At 45.2% G+C, this 22,903-nt stretch overlaps 1 protein-coding gene across 1 annotated transcript; it reads right to left on the bottom strand.

Annotated features, from left to right (window-relative positions):
- Positions 1-9,868: 9,868 nt before the first annotated feature.
- Positions 9,869-13,681, bottom strand: LOC126995598 (tigger transposable element-derived protein 1-like). The gene is made up of 2 exons (XM_050855294.1): positions 13,404-13,681; positions 9,869-11,912 (listed from the first exon to the last, which is right to left on the bottom strand). The coding sequence occupies exons 1-2, from the start codon at positions 13,633-13,635 to the stop codon at positions 10,837-10,839; spliced, it is 1,308 nt and encodes a 435-aa protein (XP_050711251.1). The 5' UTR covers positions 13,636-13,681; the 3' UTR covers positions 9,869-10,836.
- Between the last annotated feature and the right edge of the window lie 9,222 nt (positions 13,682-22,903).

Here is a 22,903-nt window from a genome sequence, read left to right as displayed (position 1 = left end):
TGCCTTCCTCGTGTCCTTGTTTTCGTGGTTGTTTATTGGTGGTGAGCTTCAAAAGGACAATGAGACTTCAGGTATGCGAGTTGAGGCTCCTCCTACCTCCTCCCAGTCTGTCCCTCCTTCTTCCCTCCTCCATCTCCCCCCACCTCCTTCTCTCTGACTCCCATCTTCACTTTTTACTTCCACACCTTTACATCTTTGCTCCTTCTACTTGTCCCCTCCCCCCATTTCTCCTCCTTCTCACCCCCACCTAGCTTTCCTCCAACACCTCCTCCAATTCGAAATGCCACACGCACCTCCACACCACACTTCCACCCCTCCTCCACATTACTACCTGCTCTTTTACCTGTCCTCCCTCCTCCTCTTCTTCCTCCTCCTCCTGCCTTGCCTTCCTATCTCTATTCCCTTCTTGGCAATACTACCACTACTACCTCCATCACTACATTCTCCTCCCCACACACAGCCTATTCCCCTACTCCACCTCTGCCTTTTAATCCTTCTTCCTCCCCACGTCTTCCAATGCTTCCCATCTCCCTGCATCCCACTACAACCTCCCCAATCACTCACATTTTCAGGTCTCGTCATCCCCACAGGCACCTTCCCATCCCCCTCACATCCCCACCTCTGCTTCCTCACGCCTGTCTCCCTATCAAGACCTCCCCGCTATTACCTTCCTGCCTCCCAAGCGACATTCCCCATCCCCATCACCACCACCCCTGCCTCCCCACTACCCCCTCCCCCCGAGGATCAGTTTGTCATCCCCAGTATCAGGGTGAATGACAGGTCTCTCGATAGACTGGTGACAGGTCGGCCAAGTGGTGCGTGTGTGTGTGTGTGTGTGTGTGTGTGTGTGTGTGTGTGTGTGTGTACTTGTCCTTCTGAGAGAGAGAGAGAGAGAGAGAGAGAGAGAGAGAGAGAGAGAGAGAGAGAGAGAGAGAGAGAGAGAGAGAGAGAGAGAGAGTGTGTGTGTGTGTGTGTGTGTGTGTGTGTGTGTGTGTGTGTGTGTGTGTGGTGAGAGAGAGAGAGAGAGAGAGAGAGAGAGAGAGAGAGAGAGAGAGAGAGAGAGAGAGAGAGAGAGAGAGAGAGAGAGAGAGAGAGAGAGAGAGAGAGAGAGAGAGAGAGAGAGAGAGAGTAATGTGAGAGATAGGGGGTGGATGCCGGCCAGGTAAGAGTGTATCAGCGGCGATAGCGCGACACACACCTCAGCTTGTAACGTTATGTAGGAATGGTGTTCGGCGCGTTGGGTGTCTGTTCCTGTGTGTGTGTGTGTGTGTGTGTGTGTGTGTGTGTGTGTGTGTGTGTGTGTGTGTGTGTGTGTCATTATGCAATGTTAATTCTGTTGTGCCATAAATTTATACTGTTGAAAATTCGCTGGAAATTGATATGTATTATTTATCTGTATTCTTTCATTAATTTTCAGGCCTCTGCTTGTGATCTCTGCCCACGAAGGTCTCGGTGAGTGTTACTATTTTTTTTCATAGAATCTTTCAGGCCATTGCTAAGTCATGCTGAGTAACCGTAAGACAACTCGTATGTGTGAAGGGATTATTTTCATTCTCTCGGAACAAATATTACGCAGCACTTATGAAAACATTTGGAACGTAGGATTTGCGTTGATAATGGAGCGTATCGGTGCATAGATAAAAAGAACGAAACAAAGAAGGGAAAACATAGAAGAAAAGGAGTGATGACGAAATACATGGCAGAAAATTTATTGGTTATTTTTATTTATTTTCTTATTATTTATTATTTGTTATATATTTACAGAGAGAGAGAGAGAGAGAGAGAGAGAGAGAGAGAGAGAGAGAGAGAGAGAGAGAGAGAGAGAGAGAGAGTATGGTGATGTTCTTGCGTGAGATCCTGCCTGGTTTTCAGTTGGTGTTTGAGAGCATTGACATTAGCATAACAAACCTCTCCTTGCTCTCCTTGTTCTTGCTCGGGCGTGGAGGAAGAATGGGAGGGAGTACTGAAAGGAGGAAGGAAAAATGGAGGGATACATGGAGGAAGAATGGACTGAAGGAAAGGAAGATGGAAGGGCGTATAAGGACTGAAAAAAGAAGGGAAGGTGTGGAGGGCAGGAAAGAAAGGAGAGATGGGCAGAAGGAGTGGTGGGGGGGATATAAGGGAGTAAAATAAGGAGATAAAAAAGGAAAAGAGGGGGAGATGGATGGATTAGAGGAGTGAAATAAGGATGAAGAGCTGAAAAGAGATAGTGTTAAGGAAGGGAATAGAGGGACATGAAAGGAGGGAAAGAGATATGTTGGAAAGGTAAACGTAAGATGGAGAGAAGAGAAAATAGGAGGAGGGATGAAGCGAGGATGGAAAGAGTAGAAAAAGAGGTGGAAAGAGAATGGGGCAAGAGGAAAAAATAAAAGGATGGAGAGATGGTAGCATGCATTGTCGGAATATAAGGGAGAGAAGAGGAGTGTTTTTGTTGTGTTGTGCTGCGTTCCCTTCGATGACAAGCCAATTCTACTATAAATGGAAAGGGTTTATTTTTGGTAATCTTTGTGTGTAAGCATCTAAAAAAAAACCACAGAGACTTAAGTTAAAAGAGGAAAATTAAGTTCGCGTTCCCTGACAAACATGTTACAAGTGCACCTGCGAATTGTTATGTTCTGGAAATTATTGCAGCCTCTGAAAAAAATCAAATAAAAATCAATCAATAGCTAAATCAGTCTTAAAATTCCTTCAAAATATCAACAAAAAACATCTCATTTTCCGCATAATCTGAACATTACTTTGAACGATAAACAGCGGTAACCTTAAAATTATACACCGTATTTTTTTTTCTTTTGCGATTGTAGGAGTGTTTGGAATCAGTTTGCACGAAGAATTAAGGAAAACATTTGGATAACATGAACTCTAGAAAAGCTTTTGTCAGACGATGAGTATTTTGTTTATACTTCGTGACCACTCGAAGATGGATTGTTGTTGTTGCTGTTGTTCCTTTGTGGTTTCTCACCCCAATGCGTTTTTTTTTTTATGTGTGTGTGTGCGTGTGTGTGTGTGTGTGTGTGTGTGTGTGTGTGCCGTCCTATCAGTCATGAGGGAAGGTTTTATTAAGTCTTATTAGTCACCTGCTGGCGCCAGACGAGTGTTTACCTCCCCTGAAGCACGCCACGCCCACACACCTCCTCCTCCTCCTCCTCCTCCTCCTCCTTCTCCTCCTCCTCCTCCTCCTCTATTCCGAATACCGAAGTGCTAAATTGAATACCGAAGTGCTTTCATCTGCTCTGCGGACACCAAGTGACTGTCGAGCAGATTAAATCACCAGAGCGGGGAACCTCGCAATGAGCCAAAAGGCTTTCTGTTGCCTGCATTTCTATGTTTCCTCCTTTCTCTCTCTCTCTCTCTCTCTCTCTCTCTCTCTCTCTCTCTCTCTCTCTCTCTCTCTCTCTCTCTCTCATCCCTTCGTCACCTTCTTTCATTATCATAAACATCAGTGTCATCATCTTACCCGCGCAATGATAACACAGGGAGTCCCTCCGTCATTAGTGTAAGCCCTTGACACACACACACACACACACACACACACACACACACACACACACACACACACATCACTTTCTCTTCCCAAACTTTAATAATCGATCACTTTCCAGGATTCATAAAATTTATCTCTACATTATTTTTTTATGATTTAGTTTTGCATTTTGTCTTTTTTTATTTTTATTCCTGATGTTTTTTTACCCTTATGTATTTTTTTGTATGTAGAGTATTGTTTTTTTTTTCCTTTCATACACATTTTACACACACACACACACACACACACACACACACACACACACACACACACACACAACACACCGCAACACATCCTTCCTTCCCCCTTTTTTCCCTTACCCTCCACAAACCTCTTAATTATCTTCTTCCATCCCTTCATGCACTCTTTCTCCCCTCTTACTCACCTCTTTACCTCCCCTTTCTCTCTCCCTCTCCCTCCCTTTCTCTACGCATAACCATCTCTTCTCTTTACTCCCTTTCCTCCCTTACCCCCTCTATTCCCCCTTACCCTCTGTCTCCCTCCCTCTGTCACCCTTCCACCCCCTCACCCCCCTCCCTCCCCCTCTTTGCTGCTTCCCACGATAGCTTGATCTAATCCCTCTGGCTGATAAGTTCATAAGTTGGCAGCGTCAGAAGGCCAATAAAGTTAAGCCTCTCAGATAAGGGAGATTAGCGTGTGTTTGCACGTCTTCGTATAGGCCACGCGCGGCCCTGGGTGACGGAAGAGGAGGAGGAGGAGGAGGAGCCAAAGTGGAAAATAGAGGGGAAAAGGAAGAGATGGAAGAGGGGAGAAGCTGAAAAGTAGAAGGTAGGAGACTTAGAGGGGGAAAAAGAGGGGAAAGTGAGGAGATGGAGGAGAAGAGTAGATGATGAGAAGGAATAAGAGAGAGGCAGAGGGGAAAAGTAGAAGATAGAGGAGAAAGAGGAGGAGGAGGAGAAGTAAGAGTCAGCGTGGTGGAAATGGGAGGAGATGGAGGAGGGGAGAAGAGAGGAGGAAAAGAACATGAGGAAGAGGCAGAGGTGGGAAACGAGGGGAAAGGGAGGTGGAGGAGGAGGGAAGAGAGCCTGAGGAGGAGGAGGAAAAGGAGGGAGGGAAAGCCAGAGATGGGAAAAAGAGGGGGAAAGGGAGGAGATAGAGGAGGAGGAGAAGAAAGAACGTATAAGGTAGATTAGAATGTGTTTGCACGTCTTGGAGCTGAGCACGTGTCACTCTAAGGGAGGGAAATGAAGGAGGGGAAAGAGAGGGAAAAATGGTGTTCGGATTATATGGGAAAGGGAGAGAGAGAAGTGAGTGAGTGTGAGTGAGTGTGTAGGAGAGCTGTCTAGTGTGTATGTTGGCATCTCTTAGAAACCAACATACTGGGAAATAATGGAAGGGAAAGAAAAGAAAAGAAAACGAAGGGTAAGAAATAGGGAAAATGAAAGGAGGAAGGAAAGGAGGATCAGAGAAGGCATGAAGCAGGTCAGTGTGCGTGTCTCTGAAGGAAGAAGAGTGAGGACGAATTGAGGAATGGAGAAAAAAAGCAAGAAGAGTGTATAGTCAGAGTCTGATGAGAGGAGTCTGGAAGAGGGATGAAGAAGTGGGAGAAGATTTAGAGAAAGACGAAGAGCAGCTTGTTGGGAAATAGAGAGGAATGAAAAGGAAGATGAGATAAGAGGGGAAGAGGAGGAGGAAGAGGGTCTGATAGGGGGTATAGGAAGGCTGGATGAAGAGGACAATGAGAGGAAAGAAAGAGGAAGAGGAAGAGGGGCTGAAAGGGGAAGGGGAGGCTGGATGAAGAGGGCGAGGAGAGGAAAGAAAGGAGGAAGAGGAAGAGGGGCTAAAAGGGGAGGGGAAGGTGGATGAAGAGGAAGATGAGAGAAAGATAAAGAAGAAGAGGGTCTAATAGGGGGTAGAGGAGGCTGGATGAAGAGGGCGAGGAGAGGAAAAAGGAAGAGGAAGAGGATCTGATAGGGAGAAGGGGGGAGAGGGGGGGCGATATTCTCAGCTCATTAGTTAGACATCGGCCTGTTTGGTGACCGGCCGGGCAAACACAACACCCGCGAGGGTAAATAAATTTTCATGGACGGCAAACAGAGTGTCTTGGGCGGCAAACAGACCATTCGGGGCGATCAACGCGGTGTTTGTGTGTTTGTGTGTGTGTGTACCGTGTGAAAATTACCCCGCGGCTCTTTCTACGGACTTGGAAACACCGCTCGTTTTCAGATTAAGCGTGACAAAATAAACGGAAAAAAAAAATGAGCGTGGCAAAGGAAATGGAAAGAGAGAGTGCCGAAGAATAATATGAAACCGTTTACATTCAAATAAGCATCGTTACCACACACACACACACACACACACACACACACAGAAAAAAAATCGGCAACAACAACAATAACAACACTCGAATCGCCTCCTCCACCACCATCACTACCACTAACAACCACTACTTTCTTTACCACGACACCTACCACTACCCTCACCATCGCCATCCCTTTTTTCACCACCACTACTACTACTACCACCACCACCACTACGATCATCACCCCAACCATCAGAATCCCCCAAACCACCACAACCATCACCACCCCGACTACCACCATCATCACCACCCCCATCACCACTATTTCCTCCACCCCATCACCTCCACCACCACCACCATCATCACCTCCACCACCACCACTACGATCATCACCCCAACCACCAGAATCCCCCAAACCACCACAACCATCACCACCCCGACTACCACCATCATCACCACCCCCATCACCACTGTTTCCTCCACCCCACCACCACCACCACCACCACGAGCCTCGGATGTTTGCCGTGCCCTGAAGCGAGTCATCCCTCCCCCCCTCCCCGCCCCTCCCCTTTCCCTTGACCCTCCCCCCTTTCTTGGCGCCAACAGTTAAGTTAAGCACGGCGAAGTTAAGGGATTTTTTGGGGAAGGATTTTAAGAAGTTAAACGCGGGATTAACAGACTTAATCGTGGGATCCATTTAGGGGAGCTCTTAGTGGGGGGGGGAGGGGGGAGGGGAGGGAAGAAGGAAGAGGGGTTGGTGGAAAGGGAAAGGAAGAGGAGTTGATAGAAGGGGGAAAGGAAGAGGGATTGGCGGAAGAGATCCTGAAGAGGGGATGGTGGAAGAAGGAAGGGGAGGAGGAAGAGAGGTTGGTGGAAAAGGGGAAGGGAGAGCGAGGGGTAAGTGGAGGGGGAGAAGGAAAAGGGGTTGGTGAAAAGTAAGGAGGAGGGAAAGGGAGGGGTGGTGGGGGGAGAGGAGGGCAAAAGGAAAGAGGGGTTGATGAAGGGAAAGAAGAGGGGAAAGTGGAAGAGGTAGGAAAGAGGGGAGGGGAAGAGGGAAGAGGGGTTGTTGAAAGGGTTGAAGGAAGAGGATTGGTGAAAGGGGAGGATGATGAGGCGATGGCAGAAGGGAGATGGAGGAGAGGTGAAGAGAAGGGGAGGGAAAGAGAGGATGGTAGATAATGAGAGGAAGGGGAAGGGAGGGGTTAGCGGAAGAGGTGGGGAAAGGGAGGGGAAGAAGGAGGTATTGGTGGTTGGGGAGAAGAAGGGGAGAGATGGTATTAAGGATGAAAAAGGGAGATGTTGGAGGGAGATTGATAAAAGGAGGGGGTGCTAAGTCTCTCTCTCCCTCTCTCTCAGAACAGAACTCCCCAATAATCATCATCATCATCCTCTCTCTCTCTCTCTCTCTCTCTCTCTCTCTCTCTCTCTCTCTCTCTCTCTCTCTCTCTCTCTCTCTCTCTCTCTCTCTCTCTATCTCTCTCTCTCTCTCTCTCTCTCTCTCTCTCTCTCTCTCTCTCTCTCTCTCTCTCTCTCTCTCTCTCTCTCTCTCTTACCCTCCTCCCCCCCTCCGGCAAACTTGGCTAAACTCCTGACGGTCCCCCCGACTTTACTTACTAAGTTTGTCAGGGTGTAGTTACCCCCACATCCCCTCAACCCCCTCACCCCCGTCACCCCACCCTTACACACCCCTCACATTTCTCTCTCCCCTCACTCACCCCTCTGACTCCCGGCGTTCTCTCTCTCTCTCTCTCTCTCTCTCTCTCTCTCTCTCTCTCTCTCTCTCTCTCTCTCTCTCTCTCTCTCTCTCTCTCTCTCTCTCTCTCTCTCTCTCTCTCTCTCTCTCTCTCTCTCTCTCTCTCTCTCTCTCTCTCTCTCTCAAGCAGAGAGAGAAAAGGAAAGGGAAGGAGAGAGAGAAGGGAGAGGAAGGAGGAAACAAGGAGTGGAGTGAAGGAGGAAGGGAAAGAGGAAGGAGAGGAAAAAATAAGGAGGAAAAATGAGAGGGAAAGAAGTGAGAGGAAGGAGAGAAAGGGACAAAGTGAAGGGGGAGAAAGATAGGGAAAAGGGAAACAGGATAGTGATAAAGGTGAGGGAGAGGAAGAGAGGAAAAGTAAAGAAAAGGAAAGGGATATTGGAGCAAGCAGGAAAAGGAGGGAAAATGGTAGGAAAGAGATCTAGAAAGAGGGAAAGTGAAAATGAAGAGAGAGAAGAGCTGAAGGGAAAGAGGGAGGAAGAGATGGGGTTTAAAAAAAAAGGAAAAGGGAAGAGGGAGGAGGAGGATAGGAAAGAGGGAGAGGAGAGATGAAGAGTGAAGAGGAAAAATGGGAGAGAGAGAGAGAGAGATTTGACGTTTAATCTTGTTATATATATTATCAGAGCGGATTGAGATAACGCTGTGGGTACGTGCGTGTGTTTGTTAGTCTTCCCACGGCCATTACCCTTACGTGTGTGTGTGTGTGTGTGTGTGTGTGTGTGTGTGTGTGTGTGTGTGTGTGTGTGTGTGTGTGTGTGTGTGTGTGTGTGTGTGTGTGTGTGTGCTCCCTCCCTCCCTCCTCATCATCTGGCCTCCTTTCCCACCGTATGTCCTTCTTTCCCATCTCTCTCTCTCTCTCTCCATTATCTATTTATCTATCTTTCAGGTACCTCAGTTATCTCATTTTTACTCTCACTCACTCCCTTCTCTCCTCCCTCACTCCCTCACTCATTCCTTTCCTTTACCTTCACACTTCTCCCTTACTTTATTATTTTACTCGCTCTCTTCTTGTTTCGCGCCAGTTTTTCCCTTCCTCCCTCCTGCCCTTCCTCTCTAACTCCATTCTTTCACCATTTCTTCCCTCAACCCCGTTTTCTTTCCTAATAATCCCTTTCCCCCTCTCTTCTTTCACCCTTTCTTCCCTCACTCCCCTTTACTTACCCATATTCCTTCCCTCCCTTCCTTTCTTTCACCCTTTCTTCGCTCACTCCCCTTTTCTTCGCCCATAATCCCTCCCTCCCTTCCTTTCTTTCACCCTTTCTTCCATCATCTCCCCTTTTCTTCGCCCATAATCCCTCCCTCCCTTCCTTTCTTTCACCCTTTTTAACTTACTTCACTTTTCTATTCCCATAATGCCTCCCACCTCTCTTTCTTCCACCTCTCTTTTAACTTACTCCACTTTTTTTCACTTATAACCCTTCCCTCCTTCCCTTTCTTTCGCCCTTTCTTCCCTTCCTCACCCATTCCTCACCCATAACACCTCCCTCAATCTCTCCCTACCTCCCTTTCTTTCACCCATCTGCCTGCCTTCCTCCTCTTTCACACCCCTCCTCTTCCCACTCCCCCAACTCTTCTCTCCTCCCTCGGTGTCTCCTTCTCTTCGTCTTCATCAGATCCATAAAACACACAAGCAACAAGACCACGACGCATGTTGCTCCTCTGGTCGCCCCGGGAGCTCCGCGCTGCAACCGAACATTACCATAATAATGTAATATTTATGCTGATTTCGTGTGAATAAGCCCAGACCGTTTCTTTGGGGCGGGGACGAGGAGGAGGAGGAAGAGGAGGAGGAGGAGGCAGAAGAAAAGGAAGAAGAAGAGGAAAAGAAGGAGGTGGAGGAGGAGGAGAAGGAGGAGGAGAGAGAGAGAGAGAGAGAGAGAGATAATATGTGTGTGTGTGTGTGTGTGTGTGTGTGTGTGTGTGTGTGTGTGTGTGTGTGTGTGTGTGTGTGTGTGTGTGTGTGTGTGTGTGTGTAAATCATCTTGCTTTGCTACTTGATTTTATCTTTATTTTAATATTTTATAATTTTATTTGAGGAAGAACACTAAGCACTCATTCTAACAGTAGGTAGTCACGCATCTCGCACTGTGCTTGTGGGATCCAGTAAGGCATTTTTGCTGCCCATGAAAAACTATACACGGTAATTTAAAAAAAAAAATCCCACTGCTGAAAGTTCATCATGTCTATGTATTATTTCAAACATTAAGCAGAAACATTGTATCTTATTTCATTCCTGAGAAATAGCAAGATATGTAGTGTTAAATCATTGTATGCAACTTACTCCATACGCGAGGCATGTTGTTACAGACCATCGGGTAAGTTATTACAAATATAAAATGAAAAAAGCTTTATTGGAAACACCAATTAACAATTCAATATAGGTAATACAGTAAATCATTAAGTAAAGAAACATAATTTCCGTTAAGTGATAACGGGAAACTTGGAGACAGAACAAAACTTGCTCAAGATCAATAATGATCTGTTATAAAAGCTGATCCTTCCTCCTTCAAGCTGGGCCAGGTATTGTTACTCCTTTTTCAGTCAACATTAGAATCACAGAGGCGGCATACATAACAATCATCCCCCACTTCTGCATTCCTCACGGGACCTTTCTTTGCATTCCACACCTTGTAACAATTAGCCCCGACCAGACCTTTTTACTTTCCAACGCAATTTAGTTCATGCAATCAAATTCTCGAACAACAAAGGCTATACGGAAATCAAACATGATGACAGCCATCCCTAATACCCACGTAAGATTTATTGTGTTAAGCTTTCTGCAAGGTGTATGAAGATTTTATTTAAGACGAGAATAATTACTAAACTGGTCCAATATCAATTTTCTTGACCCAATTTGCACAGGCTTATTATGAACAAGAGTATCACCGTAGATTAGAAGTATAATGAAAAGCTATTCAAATTTACTGAAAATAAACAATACAAGCATAAATCACAGACAGGGAGGATACATAGTAAATGTTTATGCCTATTAATTCATGGCGATTTTTTCACAGTTTCATCGAGAAAGTGCCTGTGTATATTGACAGGCGACAGAGAAATTTCTCCTAGATATGATCAACCTATTTTTTTTATTATAACGCAGAAATCAAAGATCAATGACACTATGTAATTGTATAGGTGACGCTTCACAGCAGCTCTCGTGGTGTGGATGTGTACAAAGCATGTCTGAAAATCAAATTAATGTAGTAAACAAATTCTGTACATTATTTGTTTGAAAATAATCAGTTCTGTATCGCCTCGCTCCCTCTTCTCATCATGTCACGTACAGCGCACGAAGAATCACAGCTCTTCATATATTTTCTGGTAGTGCTGCGCGGCACTCTCCAGGGCTTGAGAAAACTTGTCTGATCTAGACATGTTTAAGTCTTGGCTTTCAGCAATGGCACTGGCCTTGTTGATCCCGTCCAGCAGCTCTTTCAGCTTAGTTTTGATAAGCCCCTGTGCCTCCTGCGGCAGGTCAGGATCTTCGGCTTCCTGCGGCAACAGCTGGACGTCCTCTTCATCGCTCGTGACCTCTGCATGGCTAGCGAGCAGCACCTCAACGCCCACCTGGTCCACCTGCTGCATTCCTGCCTGATGGAAGAACTGCACGATATCACTGCTCAACTGCTGCCGATGATCCTCGACTTCTTGGAACCCCCTAGGGCCGTGGACTGCCTCTTGCCACACCTTGTACCAGACGCCATTCATAACAGACCCTTCCACTTGATTCCAGGAATGAGAGATGTTGTGGATTGCCTTCTTGATGGTGTATTGCCTCCAGAATACTTCTGAAGTTTTCCTTTCCTCATTCATTGCCTTCACTAGTTGCTGCATCACCCTCCGTTGATAATATCGCCTGAATATGTCAGTCACACCCTCTTCCATGGGCTGCATGTGATAAGGCAAGAACTGCACCTCGATATTTTCAGCCCATTGACTCATCCAGTGGAGTGGGGAGTTAGCTAAATAACTATCAAGAATCAGCAAAAACTTGTTGGGGAGTTTATTTGCCATGGCATACTCCGTGCAAGCTGAAGAGAGGTAGCCAACCACGTAGCTCTGGAGAATGTCATTCGTCACCAGTAGCTCGGGTTGAGCCTTCCAGACGACGGGGAAGTGTTCCTTGATGTAGCCCTTCAGAGCCCTGGGGGTGTCCGTGTGATAGACCAGAAGAGGCTTCAGTTTCCAGTCACCCTCGGCATTTCCACCGATGACCAATGTGACGCGGTCGGCTTTGAACGCAGACGTGTCGGTGAGCTGAGACATCATATTGCAGATCAGTCCCGTCTTTTGGAAACTGAGAACTTGCTTCCGGGAGTACCCGCTCCGCTCAATGCTCTCTCGGAACATTTCAGTAATGTCCCCATCTTCACCTGTGCAAAAGAAAATATGTTTATACGAAATGCGCCTTGTACTGCTTCTAAGATATAATAATATTATTAATAAAAATAATGATAATAATAATGATAATTATATTAATAATAATAATAATAATAATAATAATAATAGTTATAATAATTGAAGCATACGGGATATCTGTGCGTGGGCTAGGAACTCATTTCTGACGCATTAGCCCTTGAACCTGTGATGGACAAAAACTCATTACTCCGAAACAGTCTCTCTGAGGTAGCTATTTGTGATTTTGGGAGGCAGCGGCAGTGACGAGAGCGGTGATTCCGTAGTTCGGTTGTAACTTGTCAAATGTTAACAGGGCGTAGCTGTTTCTAAAAGAACAAATGCGCATGCGCGGTCCAGCACGTCCCAGAGTTACAGATGGTGTGCGTAGGCTGTCACTTTGATATCTCTTAAAGGGCGGAGCGCCTGGGTGTCTTTACCAATTGCCCTACGGCTTTGAGGTGCTGATATAATACCTGTATGCTTGCTTATGCTAAATATGCACATTTCAAATAATTTGATTCTTTACTTTTTATTATATGCGACTTTTTGTTCGATTTTATTTTTCATAACCGTTAATTTTCAGTAAATTGATCTGAAAAAAAGATTAATTAGGTAAATTAAGTGATGGAGCGTGTTGCCGCGCCAACAGTGGTGGCCGTCGGCAGGCCTCCTAAACACAAGTGAGAAGCTTTTCCTTCACCAGTTAAACACAAAGCTGAATACTGAAATAACGAACAAATAAACTCATCTTAGTCCATACAAGAATAAATACTAAATCAGTAAATGAATAAATGAACTAAATCACTAATGACTCCCCAGAGGCTGAAGTGGCAAAATACAACATGAACCTGCTAAGGATTTTTTTTTCACAACATTCCCGCTACTGGGAATTTCTTTCATATACATGCACTCTGCAGACACTTATTATAGATTTTATAAGAACAACAATTATTGAAAAAATAATGCAGAACAATAATACAGAAGGCAGGATCTGTAATTGGGAGCAGAAATCTGAAGTAATTTGTCCATCACAATACCGTCTCCAGGTAGCAATGAATATTGTGAGAATGGTTTGTTACCTTTCTCTGGTGTTTTGCTGTCAGTGAGGGAAAACTACTCTACTAGTGGAATAGTAAATATATAGTATATTAGTGAACTAAATTTCTGGAATGTATGTTTGAGAAAAATCAGAGGAACGTGAGCAATGAAACAAGAGACCTACTGTTTCGAATGTGCGGAGGGAGGTTCAGCAGCACAGAACCGGACTGTGTTCAAAATATGTGAACATTTAAACATGATTTACTTATACTCGACGATGGCAACGAGGAAGACGATTAAGAGGGAAATTTTAAAATAAAAAAGTAAGGAAAGGAAAAGCAAAATATAATTAGTTTGATGCTAAAATGCATTATCATGTTAGTATTTAAAACATTGAGAATTTCAACACCGAACACATTGGTACTCACTATTCATCGACATCTCCAATGCTGCCCCGGGAGAAACATTTTGCTGCCTGCATCTCTTGAGAAAGGCAGAGATGGTTCCTATGGGCCTTCCTATAGACACGGCTATTTTCGTTTGCATGTCGCCCCGATTATGGCAGTCTAAGATGTACTGCTTTTCCTCGTCCGTCAAGTGTGTCCAAGGCTTCCTGGCCTTCGGAGTGGGCGAAGGAGAGGGTGAAGGGCGCTTCGACATGGTGGCGTTGGGCAGGAAAAGTGCACTGACAACTCTGTGGCAGCAGCGTTGAGCCTTAAATACTCAGCCCCGGTGTTGACCAGGTATAGTACCCGTCAGTGGGTGTTTCCGGCAGTGAGATCACCAGTGCTATCTTATCTGGCCCAGACATTTTAGATTACTGCTTGAGGAGGTGTTGTTGATTTGCCTGACATGAGACACACATGTCTGAAGATAGTATATTTCAGTGTGATAGTATATTTCAATTTCATTTGAATGAGATGTCGGCGTTCGCCCTAAAGCAGGGGTGACAAACTCATGGCCCACTTATGGATTTGAGAGGTCTTAATGATGAAGATTTGCAAGTGGATATTCAGGCTAATTCTGCTATTCAATGATTCTTTGCCAACCACACTCTTGCTGCGTTTTATGAGAGAATAGCCAAGGAAACTTTGCCACTTATACATCACAATGCTTGCTTTTGGGCCGTTCAGTTTGGTAGCACCGACGCAACGCACGCCAGTAAACATTGGCTCTGATGAAAATGAATAAGTCCAAGTACCGAGACAAAATTACGGACAGACACTTGGACGCCATCCTGCGACTTGGAATGTCTCCGCTGGTGCCAGACGTGGAAAGACTTCATGAGGAAAAAACATTTGCAGTGCAGTGGAAAATAAAATCAAAGATCCGAGTCGCACATTTTTTTTCCTTTTTTTTCTAGGTACTACATACCTTATACCAAACATAATTTCTATTATGTTTCAAAACTCAAAGAATTTCAGTAATATACTGTAGTAGCTGTATCCCCAGATTGTTGCATATTATTTCTCTTTCATTGTAATAATTTGTGTTGTATTTATTAAATAAGACAAAATTATTGGCAAGCCAAGGTGACCAGCAAAATAAGTTGTATACTTCAGTCTTGCCAATATGTAATTACTGGATCTTTGTTGGCCCTTGAGACCATAACCACGTGCATAATTGGCCCTCGAAAGGATTTGAGTTTGACTCCCCTGCCCCAAAATGATAAAAGTGAAGATGACTAATGCTAAACACGATATATAATAACGTGCTTCAAAGCAGTCATCACTTTGTTGAGGCAGGTGGCATAACTATTTTTGCCCTCATTATTACTTCTCAACAGAGCAAAGGCCTTTCCTAACGCTCTCCACTTCTGTTGGTAAGTACTCCATCCTCCTCCGGCAAACGTTCTGGTTTCATTTATCCACTTGCTGCTTTGTCTGCACTCACTTCCACAATTCCTGGGCTGTAACTCTACCACTTAGGTTGTCTGTTATCAGTAGGCTCGCTGCGTATCACGTGGCCTACCCAAGTCCATTCACATTTTTAGTCATAATCAAAATATCTTCAACTTTTGTCTTAATCCATTGTGTTCGCTTCCTATTCGAAAAGTGCCCCTCTTTTATCTTTTTTATATCCTTTTCGGGGGCCGGATGAGCAGGGATTGTTTGTGCTAATTGTATGTATTCCTCTGCTGTAAAATATTTCGTTCACGATCATTATTTCATCATTACTATTTCATCATCATTATTATCGCCATTGCAAGATAATGTTGGTGAATAAACCTGAAACATTTTTAGTTTGTATTTCTATGTTTAGCTTGATAATAATTCCAGCTACTCTTCCGCTGATGCTGATCTGGAATGTGTGTGTGTGTGTGTGTGTGTGTGTGTGTGTGTGTGTGTGTGTGTGTGTGTGTGTCCGCGCGCTTATGTGTTTGTGTATATATTTCAGAATGAGCCTTGAGTCCTGGTTAACATTCACATCAATGAGGGCAAAGTCTGAAAATAATGCACAAGTCATTTCATGAAAGGTGCAAGGAATATGGATAGATATCAAGCACTCTTAACTGAAAAATTCATATATCACACACGAAGTTTGTTATAATTCATTATTGCTCATGAGCGTCAAACACCTGCTCGCCTCGGACCTGCCAACCCTCCCCCCACCCCTCACATACACAGGTGTCACTGAATGCTAACACTCGCAAAAACAACTTTATAAATACTAAAGGATAATGAGAACTTTCAAGGTTTCTAAGCGTTTATGACTGGCTGTGTTCCGAGAAAACTCGATGTGTGGTGTGTGTGTGTGTGTGTGTGTGTGTGTGTGTGTGTGTGTGTGTGTGTGTGTGTCTCTCTCTCTCTCTCTCTCTCTCTCTCTCTCTCTCTCTCTCTCTCTCTCTCTCTCTCTCTCTCTCTCTCTCTCTCTCTCTCTCTCTCTCTCTCTCTCTCTCTCTCTCTCTCTCTCTCTCTCTCTCTCTCTCTCTCTCTCTCTCTCTCTCTCTCTCCTCGCCATACACGACTAACACTCATCTTTTTTCCCACTTCTTTCCCTCTTGGCACTTTACGCATTACACACACACTCTAATATTAACACTAACTCCTCTTCCCTTTAACTTTCACATCATCCCTTTCTTCCGCTCACGCCCACCGCCCGCCGCCGCCCCCTCCGTATCCCTTGACTCCCGGCCCGCCCCTCTAAGCCGCGGCGCACGTGATAAAACACAATATGGGACACCGGCGCCTCTTCCTATCAGATTAATAAAGCGGCGCTGGAGAGTCGGTGTCAGCGGCGGGCGGCGAGGGAGGAGCCGAGGCGCGTGGCCGTGTTTGCCTCTCTCACGCCAGAAGGGAGGAGGAGGACTAGAGGAGAGGAGGAGGTGGAGGGATGAGAGAGAGAGAGAGAGAGAGAGTTTTAGGAAGTGGAAGCAAGATCAAATAAAGAGGTTGAGGAAAGAAAAAGGAATGTATGATTATGACAATAGTGATTATGCTTGTGATGATGATGAGTAGGAGGAGGAGGAATGATGAATTAAAAGGTTTTTGGAGGAAGAGGAAAACAGATGAGAGAGGGGGTGGAAAAGAGAGAAGGATACAAGAAAGGAGAAAGAAAGGGAAGAGGGCGAAAGAATAAGTGAGAGAGAAGGTGAAAGGTTGAGAAGGGTATAAGAGAGGGAAAAGGGCGAAAGGAGGTTAGGTTTAGAAGAACTTTTTGAACCGTGTGCCAGGAAGAGTTGGATGCCGGCACTCTGCACCTTCCTTCTCCAAGTTTACCAAAAGCAATCCATTTCATTCCATTAATTAGTCAGAAATTCTTTATATCTTTACTTTCCTCTGTTTGTGAGTTTATTACATTGGCATCTCTCTTCAAGGATTTAAGATTTCTGACATTAAAAGCATTTTATATACAATTGAGCTGGTTTACTAAATATGAAATTAGCTGTGTGTTTTGTGAGGTATGTGGGAAGCCTTTATTTTTATCTTTATCCTCGCTCATTGCTTTTAAGGCTTTCTTCACTTCATCCAGGGCAGCACTGCAAAGTTCAACGTCTCATTCAACTTTTTTTACTATCCTCCCGACTACGCTGAATATAATACAGTTCAGTGTAGATTTTTTTTTTCGTAACTCTCTGCATCGATCGAGTTGTTTGTGACACTGTTCTTTGCATATTTTAGAGCAGACAGCCGATTCCTGTCAATGCCCGATATTCTCTTTAATGGTTTCATGCTTCTGACATTCCTTAAAGCTTCCTCTCTCATTTTTTTTCAGCTCTGCCTATTTACCATCACCCGCTAACCTAACCTAACTAGTTAAATCTGTGTGCGTGTGTTGTAGCCCCACTTTTTAACGGTTCGCTGCCCCTTCACTTGTACACGGCGTCCAGCCTAGCTCAGTCCTCTTTCTCCCTTTTACTAGCGTCCTCCACCGCCGACCCTCCGCCTTTTCCTTAGGCCACGTGCCGCTGTAGTAAAAGACACCTGACATTTCTCCCCACTCCACGTCTGAACACCTGAGCAAACGCTGGTAATCTCTGTAGTGGCCCGATTACCTGCCTGCCCTACGTCTATTCAGGTAAACTTTACGAAAATATATTTATACATACTCAAAGAAATATGAACCCGACTTTACCGTTTCTGTTTCTGGTCTTTTCGTGCAGGATGTACTGTCAACACAAAGAGGGGACAGGAAAAGGAGCAGGCAAAGGAGACAGTCCCATCCCGCTTTGTTCAACGAGGCTCTTTTTGGAACATCGTCTTGGGTTTCCTGCTGGCCCTTTAGTTGTCCCTCTCCTTCCCCTCGCTTCTTTATCTCCCTCTCTCTTCACCTTCTTTTTACTTCCTCTCATTCTCTCCCTTTGCATCCCCTTCCTCCTCCTCTTCCGCCTCCTGCTCTCATTTTTATACATTGTCTTCAGTTTCCTGCAGGCCCTTTAGTTCTCTCTCTTTCCCCTCTTTTCTATATCTCCCTCTCTCTTCCCCTTCTCTTTACCTCCTCCCTTTCCCTCCCCTTGCCTCTCCATCCTCCTCCTCCTCCTCCTCCTCGTCTTTTCTTCTTCACCTCCTTCTCCTCCTCCATCGTCGCGCCATTTCCTTCCTGCGTGTGTCATCGTTGTGCACCTCGGCTCCTAATTAAGCGGGGGCTCTTTATGTCCCTACACCTTGCCTTTGTTGGCGTCAGCGGACTCGCCCTTTGTTCCTCGACATCGCGGGACAAAGGTCTAATGAGACACCTTCAGGAAATCGCCACCTGGAGGAGAGGCGCACGACCTCCCTGCCTTAGCGAGGGCCGTGTTTGTTTTGAAGTGCCTGCTGCTGCTGATGATAATGATGATGCTCTTGTTCCTTTTACTGCTGCTGCTTCTGCTTCTGCTTCTGCTCTTCGTCGTGATGTTTTTGCTGCTCTTTATCTTGTGCTTTGTGTTCTTCTTTACTCTTAAAGCTCTTCTTCCTCCTCCTCCTCCTCCTCCTCCTCCTCCTGCTACTGCTGCTGCTTGTGAGAGAAAAAGGGCTATAACGTGTAGTATGATCATCCTCTTTTTTCTCCTATTCCTCCTTTTGTTCTACACCGTTGTACTATCTCTCTGTATGGTTGAACCTCCTCCTCCTCCTCCTCCTCCTCCACCTCCTGAGTAAGCAACCGCACCTGTTTTCCCTATCTTCTCCCTTCCCGAGGCACACAACCCCGTGACCCGCACCAGACAGCACGCGACGAAGCACACGGATGGAGACACAGGCAGGCTGTCACACACTGTCACTCTGTCCATCACGCTGTCACCAGACCCGTCCCATACAGGAGGGAAACACGCCACTCCCAAACACCGCTTCCCTCCCCCAGGCCTTGTTCCCCCAGTCCCTTCACCCAGCCCCTCAAAGTTGACTCTTCCCTCAGCCTCACCCACACCACCTTCCCTCAGTGTTTATAAGGTCATGAAGGATCAGGGAGGTCATTTCCATGCTCCCTCCTGCACCCTTCCCCCCTCCATCCTGTCCTTCCTTCCTCCTCCTCCTCCTCCCCTCCAATGCTGAAGGTCAAGTTTCATTCATTGCCTTTTCCCTGACTGAGTTCCTCCCATCCCCTTTCCCTTTCATCCTTCATTCATTCACTTCTTCACTCCTTCACCAAACTCTACCTTCCCTTCCACACCACAACCACTACGAAGCTGCTCCTCTCTCTCTCTCCCTCTCCCTTCCTCTCCCTTCTTGCATCCCTTTCTCCTTCCATCCTTCTTTAATTCACTTCTTGACTTCTTCACCAGGCTCTAACCTTCACTTCCTCACCACAACCAACACCACGAAGATGCACCTCTCTTTCTCCCTCTCTTTCCTCTCCCTCGGCAATCACTCACCGATGAATGTCTGCTCGCTCGCCCTCAAAACGCCGATAAATTAGCGAGTTTTATTTCAGCGCGTTGACTCCGACATAACTCAGCGCATGTCCCGCCTCACCTCACGTTATTGTCTCGCTTCCCAGGACATAAAAATAACCCTGCTGATAACGCGGAAGAGAGAGAGAGAGAGAGAGAGAGAGAGAGAGAGAGATTAAAGAGCATTGGAAGGGATGTGGGAAGGTGAGATAAGACGAAGAGAAACGGAATATGGTCGTCAAAAAACATTAGTGGTGATACATGACAGAGGAAAACAAGGGCAAGATAATACGAAAAAAAGGAAGAAGGAGAAGGAAAATTAATATGTGAAGAGAGAGAGAGAGAGAGAGAGAGAGAATAATCATGACCATCAACACTAAACAACTAAAAGCTATTCCTCACGCTCGACATGCTTCCTGTTGGTCAGTTGGATCAGGTCATGGGGGTCAGGCGAAGTCATTAAAAGGTGTCGGAAGCGGGAGAAAGGTCAACAGTGGGCGGCGTTACGGGGTCCCAGGAAACACGAGTGATACATGTCTGCAGGGTACAAGGTGGCTAGGGGAATAAGGCAAAAATTGATATAAAGTTCAGGTTTTTCTCACGTCTCCTTCACTCTTCCTTCTTTAATCCTCCTCCTCAACCTTTTGTTACTTCTTCCTTCTAATTTATTGTCTTACTTCACTTACCTTCTCTGTATAGGCATTTACTTTTCCTCTTGTTTTTCTTTATCGTATCTCATCTTCACTTCTTTCCATTTTCCTTTCATCTCTTCTCCCACTTTCCTGACATCTACCATTCCGATCTGTTTCCCATCTTTCCTTCCTCACGTCCCTCCCAACGTCCCCATCCCTCCCTACCGTTCCCCTTTCCCTCCCTTCTTGACTCAACTCTTTCCCCATCACCTCCCTTCGCTTCCTATCTCCGTCGGCATTTATTAAACATGTAACCTTTGAGCGTTCCATGTCACCACTATAAATGTTTTTAATCTTATCTGGCCTTTAAAAACATCAACAAGTTTAGATCACTGAGTTAATGATAAATATGTCATCAGCAAATTTTATCTCCCACGGTAACTTACATCTCCAAGCTATATCTTACTTGTTTTCAGCCGTGTGATATATTTGAGTCTCTCTCTCTCTCTCTCTCTCTCTCTCTCTCTCTCTCTCTCTCTCTCTCTCTCTCTCTCTCTCTCTCTCTCTCTCTCTCTCTCTCTCTCTCTCTCTCTCTCTCTCTCTCTCTCTCTCTCTCTCTCTCTCTCTCTCTCTCTCTCTCTCTCTCTCTCTCTCTCTCTCTCTCTCTCTCTCTCTCTCTCACACACACACACACACACACACACACACACACACACACGCCAGATTATTATTTCTACATAACGATACACACACACACACACACACACACACACACACACACACACACACGAGGGCCATATTGCCGTTTCCACACCTTCGCCTCCCCTCATCGCTCTCCCTCAGTCACCTTTCTGCACCATATTTCCCCAGAGGGAGCCCACTTGCCTGACCCTCTATCTCCGTACACTCACACACACACACACACACACACACACACACACACACACACACACACACACACACACACACACACACAAACAAAAACCTAGAAAACACAGATTCAGTAAATAAATAGAACAATAAATAGATTCAGATAAGGAACATAATCTATTCGTGAACGGCATTTTCTTCTTTGTCAGTTATCGTTTTATAGATTGATATATGGTCTTGACAATATCGATCATGTGTTTTCTCATCTGCCTCTCCATTCCGTTTTAGCGCAATATAGAAAATAATAATTGAAATCCTTAGGAGCGGTATGATTAAGTGTATGTAGGTGTTAAAGGTAAGTCGATATATACACTAATAGGTAGGCAAGGAATCAAATCTGTTTCCCCCTCAAAAAAAGGCTTCAGTTCTCCTTGTGTTAGTGTGCCTGTGAGATGTGTCTTCCGTGTCTTGTCTGTCACCATTGTCATGACCTAGGCTGGGATTACGTCAAATAGAAGATAATATTAGTAACGTAGCCAGATAATATCCAAGCTAAGGTAGACAATATATGCTACTCTTGGAAAACCTGGTAGACTTTTATCACTTTGTGCTCTGGGGAGGGGTTATCATCATTGTACACCGAACAACCTTTTACCTTCTTCAATACCTCATTAACAATCCTCTGAAAGCAATTGCTGCTGTTCTTCATTCCAAAAGGTAAATCGTTATATTGGTACAGTCCATCCATTTTGACAAACGACCTTTTTCTCCCTTCTTCATCCTCCTCTTGTATCCTTCATTTTCTTTCCTTCAAACCCCACATTCCCTGTCCATGCCTCCGTTTCATCCCTTACACCACGCAACCTTCTTCACTCTCCCCCCTCCTCTCCATTTTTCTCTTTGTCCATTTTCTCCTTTACTTTTTGCTGTTTCCTTTTCTCTATTTTTTCCTCCCTCAGCACACACATTTTTCAACTATATATACCCACCTCTTCCCTCCTCTCTCCATCCTTTCCCCTCTCTCCATCATTTTTTCTCTCTTCGTGACAAAGGGCCGGGCAGTATATGACCAACCAAGACAACAATAGAATCTAACCTAACCTTCCTTACCTTACCCTAATATACACTACTCCTTCCTTAACTAACCTTCTTTAACCCAGCCTGACTTACCCCAATCTACACTGACCTATATCTATCTTACTCTACCCTTGTTTACTTTCCTTTTACACCGCCTAACCTAACCTAACTTTCCCTATACCTTACCCTATCTTAACCTACTATACACAACCCCTACCTTAGCTAAATTACCTTAACCTACCCTGCCATATCCTATCTTACTCTGCCCTTCTTTCCTTTGCTCTTACCCAACCTAACCGAACCTAATCTAACCTCTCCCTCCTTACCATACAGTGTACCACCTTTACCTTAGTTAACTTACCTTGACCTAACCTAACCTACTCTAATCTATCCTGCCCAGTCATATATTACTCTATTCCTCTTTACTTTCCTCTTACACCACCTGACGTAACCTAACCTAACCATCTCTACCTTATCCTATACTATACACTATACCTACCTTAACTAACCTACCTTAATCTAACCTATCATACCCTAATCTACCCTGCCCTATTCTGTCTTATTCTGTTCATCTCTATTTTCGTCTTACCCAGCTCGACCTAACCTAACTAAGCCAACCCTATCTAATCTAACATAAAAAAATCTTAACGAATCACCTTATTTCAGCCTTCCTCAAACCAACCAAAGACAGCTAAACTAAGCAAATGCAATTTAACTCAACCTAACCTAACGAGATGGCCAGTCAACCTAACTCAGCCCAAGCTATCCCAACTCAACCCAACCATGAACCCATATAGCTCTCCCCCCCCCCCTCCCCCCCTCCCCTCCGGATGGCTCAGTCCTGTGGCTCCGCTGGACGTCTGTAATGGCCCTGTCTCGGTCCCCCCCCCCCCACACACACACACCATTTTCATCATCATCATCATCATCATCATCATTAGCATCATCATCGTCGTCTTCGTCATCATCATCATTATCATCATCATCTCCCCCAGCATCATCATCGTCGTCGTCATCATCATCATCATCATCATCACCG

This window comes from Eriocheir sinensis, chromosome 8, assembly GCF_024679095.1.
Source record: "Eriocheir sinensis breed Jianghai 21 chromosome 8, ASM2467909v1, whole genome shotgun sequence".
NCBI classification, from domain to species: Eukaryota; Metazoa; Arthropoda; class Malacostraca; order Decapoda; family Varunidae; genus Eriocheir; species Eriocheir sinensis.
The sequence above is the reverse complement of the archived record's forward strand: the minus strand, read 5'-3'. Positions and strand labels throughout refer to the sequence as shown.

What these genes read in the sequence shown, in the direction of transcription:
- LOC126995598 (XM_050855294.1), bottom strand. Translation starts at nt 13,635, where the DNA reads ATGTCGAAGCGCCCTTCACCCTCTCCTTCGCCCACTCCGAAGGCCAGG. An exon ending in ATTGGAGATGTCGATGAATA is followed by an intron (nt 11,913 to 13,403) that starts GTGAGTACCAAT and finishes TCTTTTGCACAG; the next exon opens with GTGAAGATGGGGACATTACT.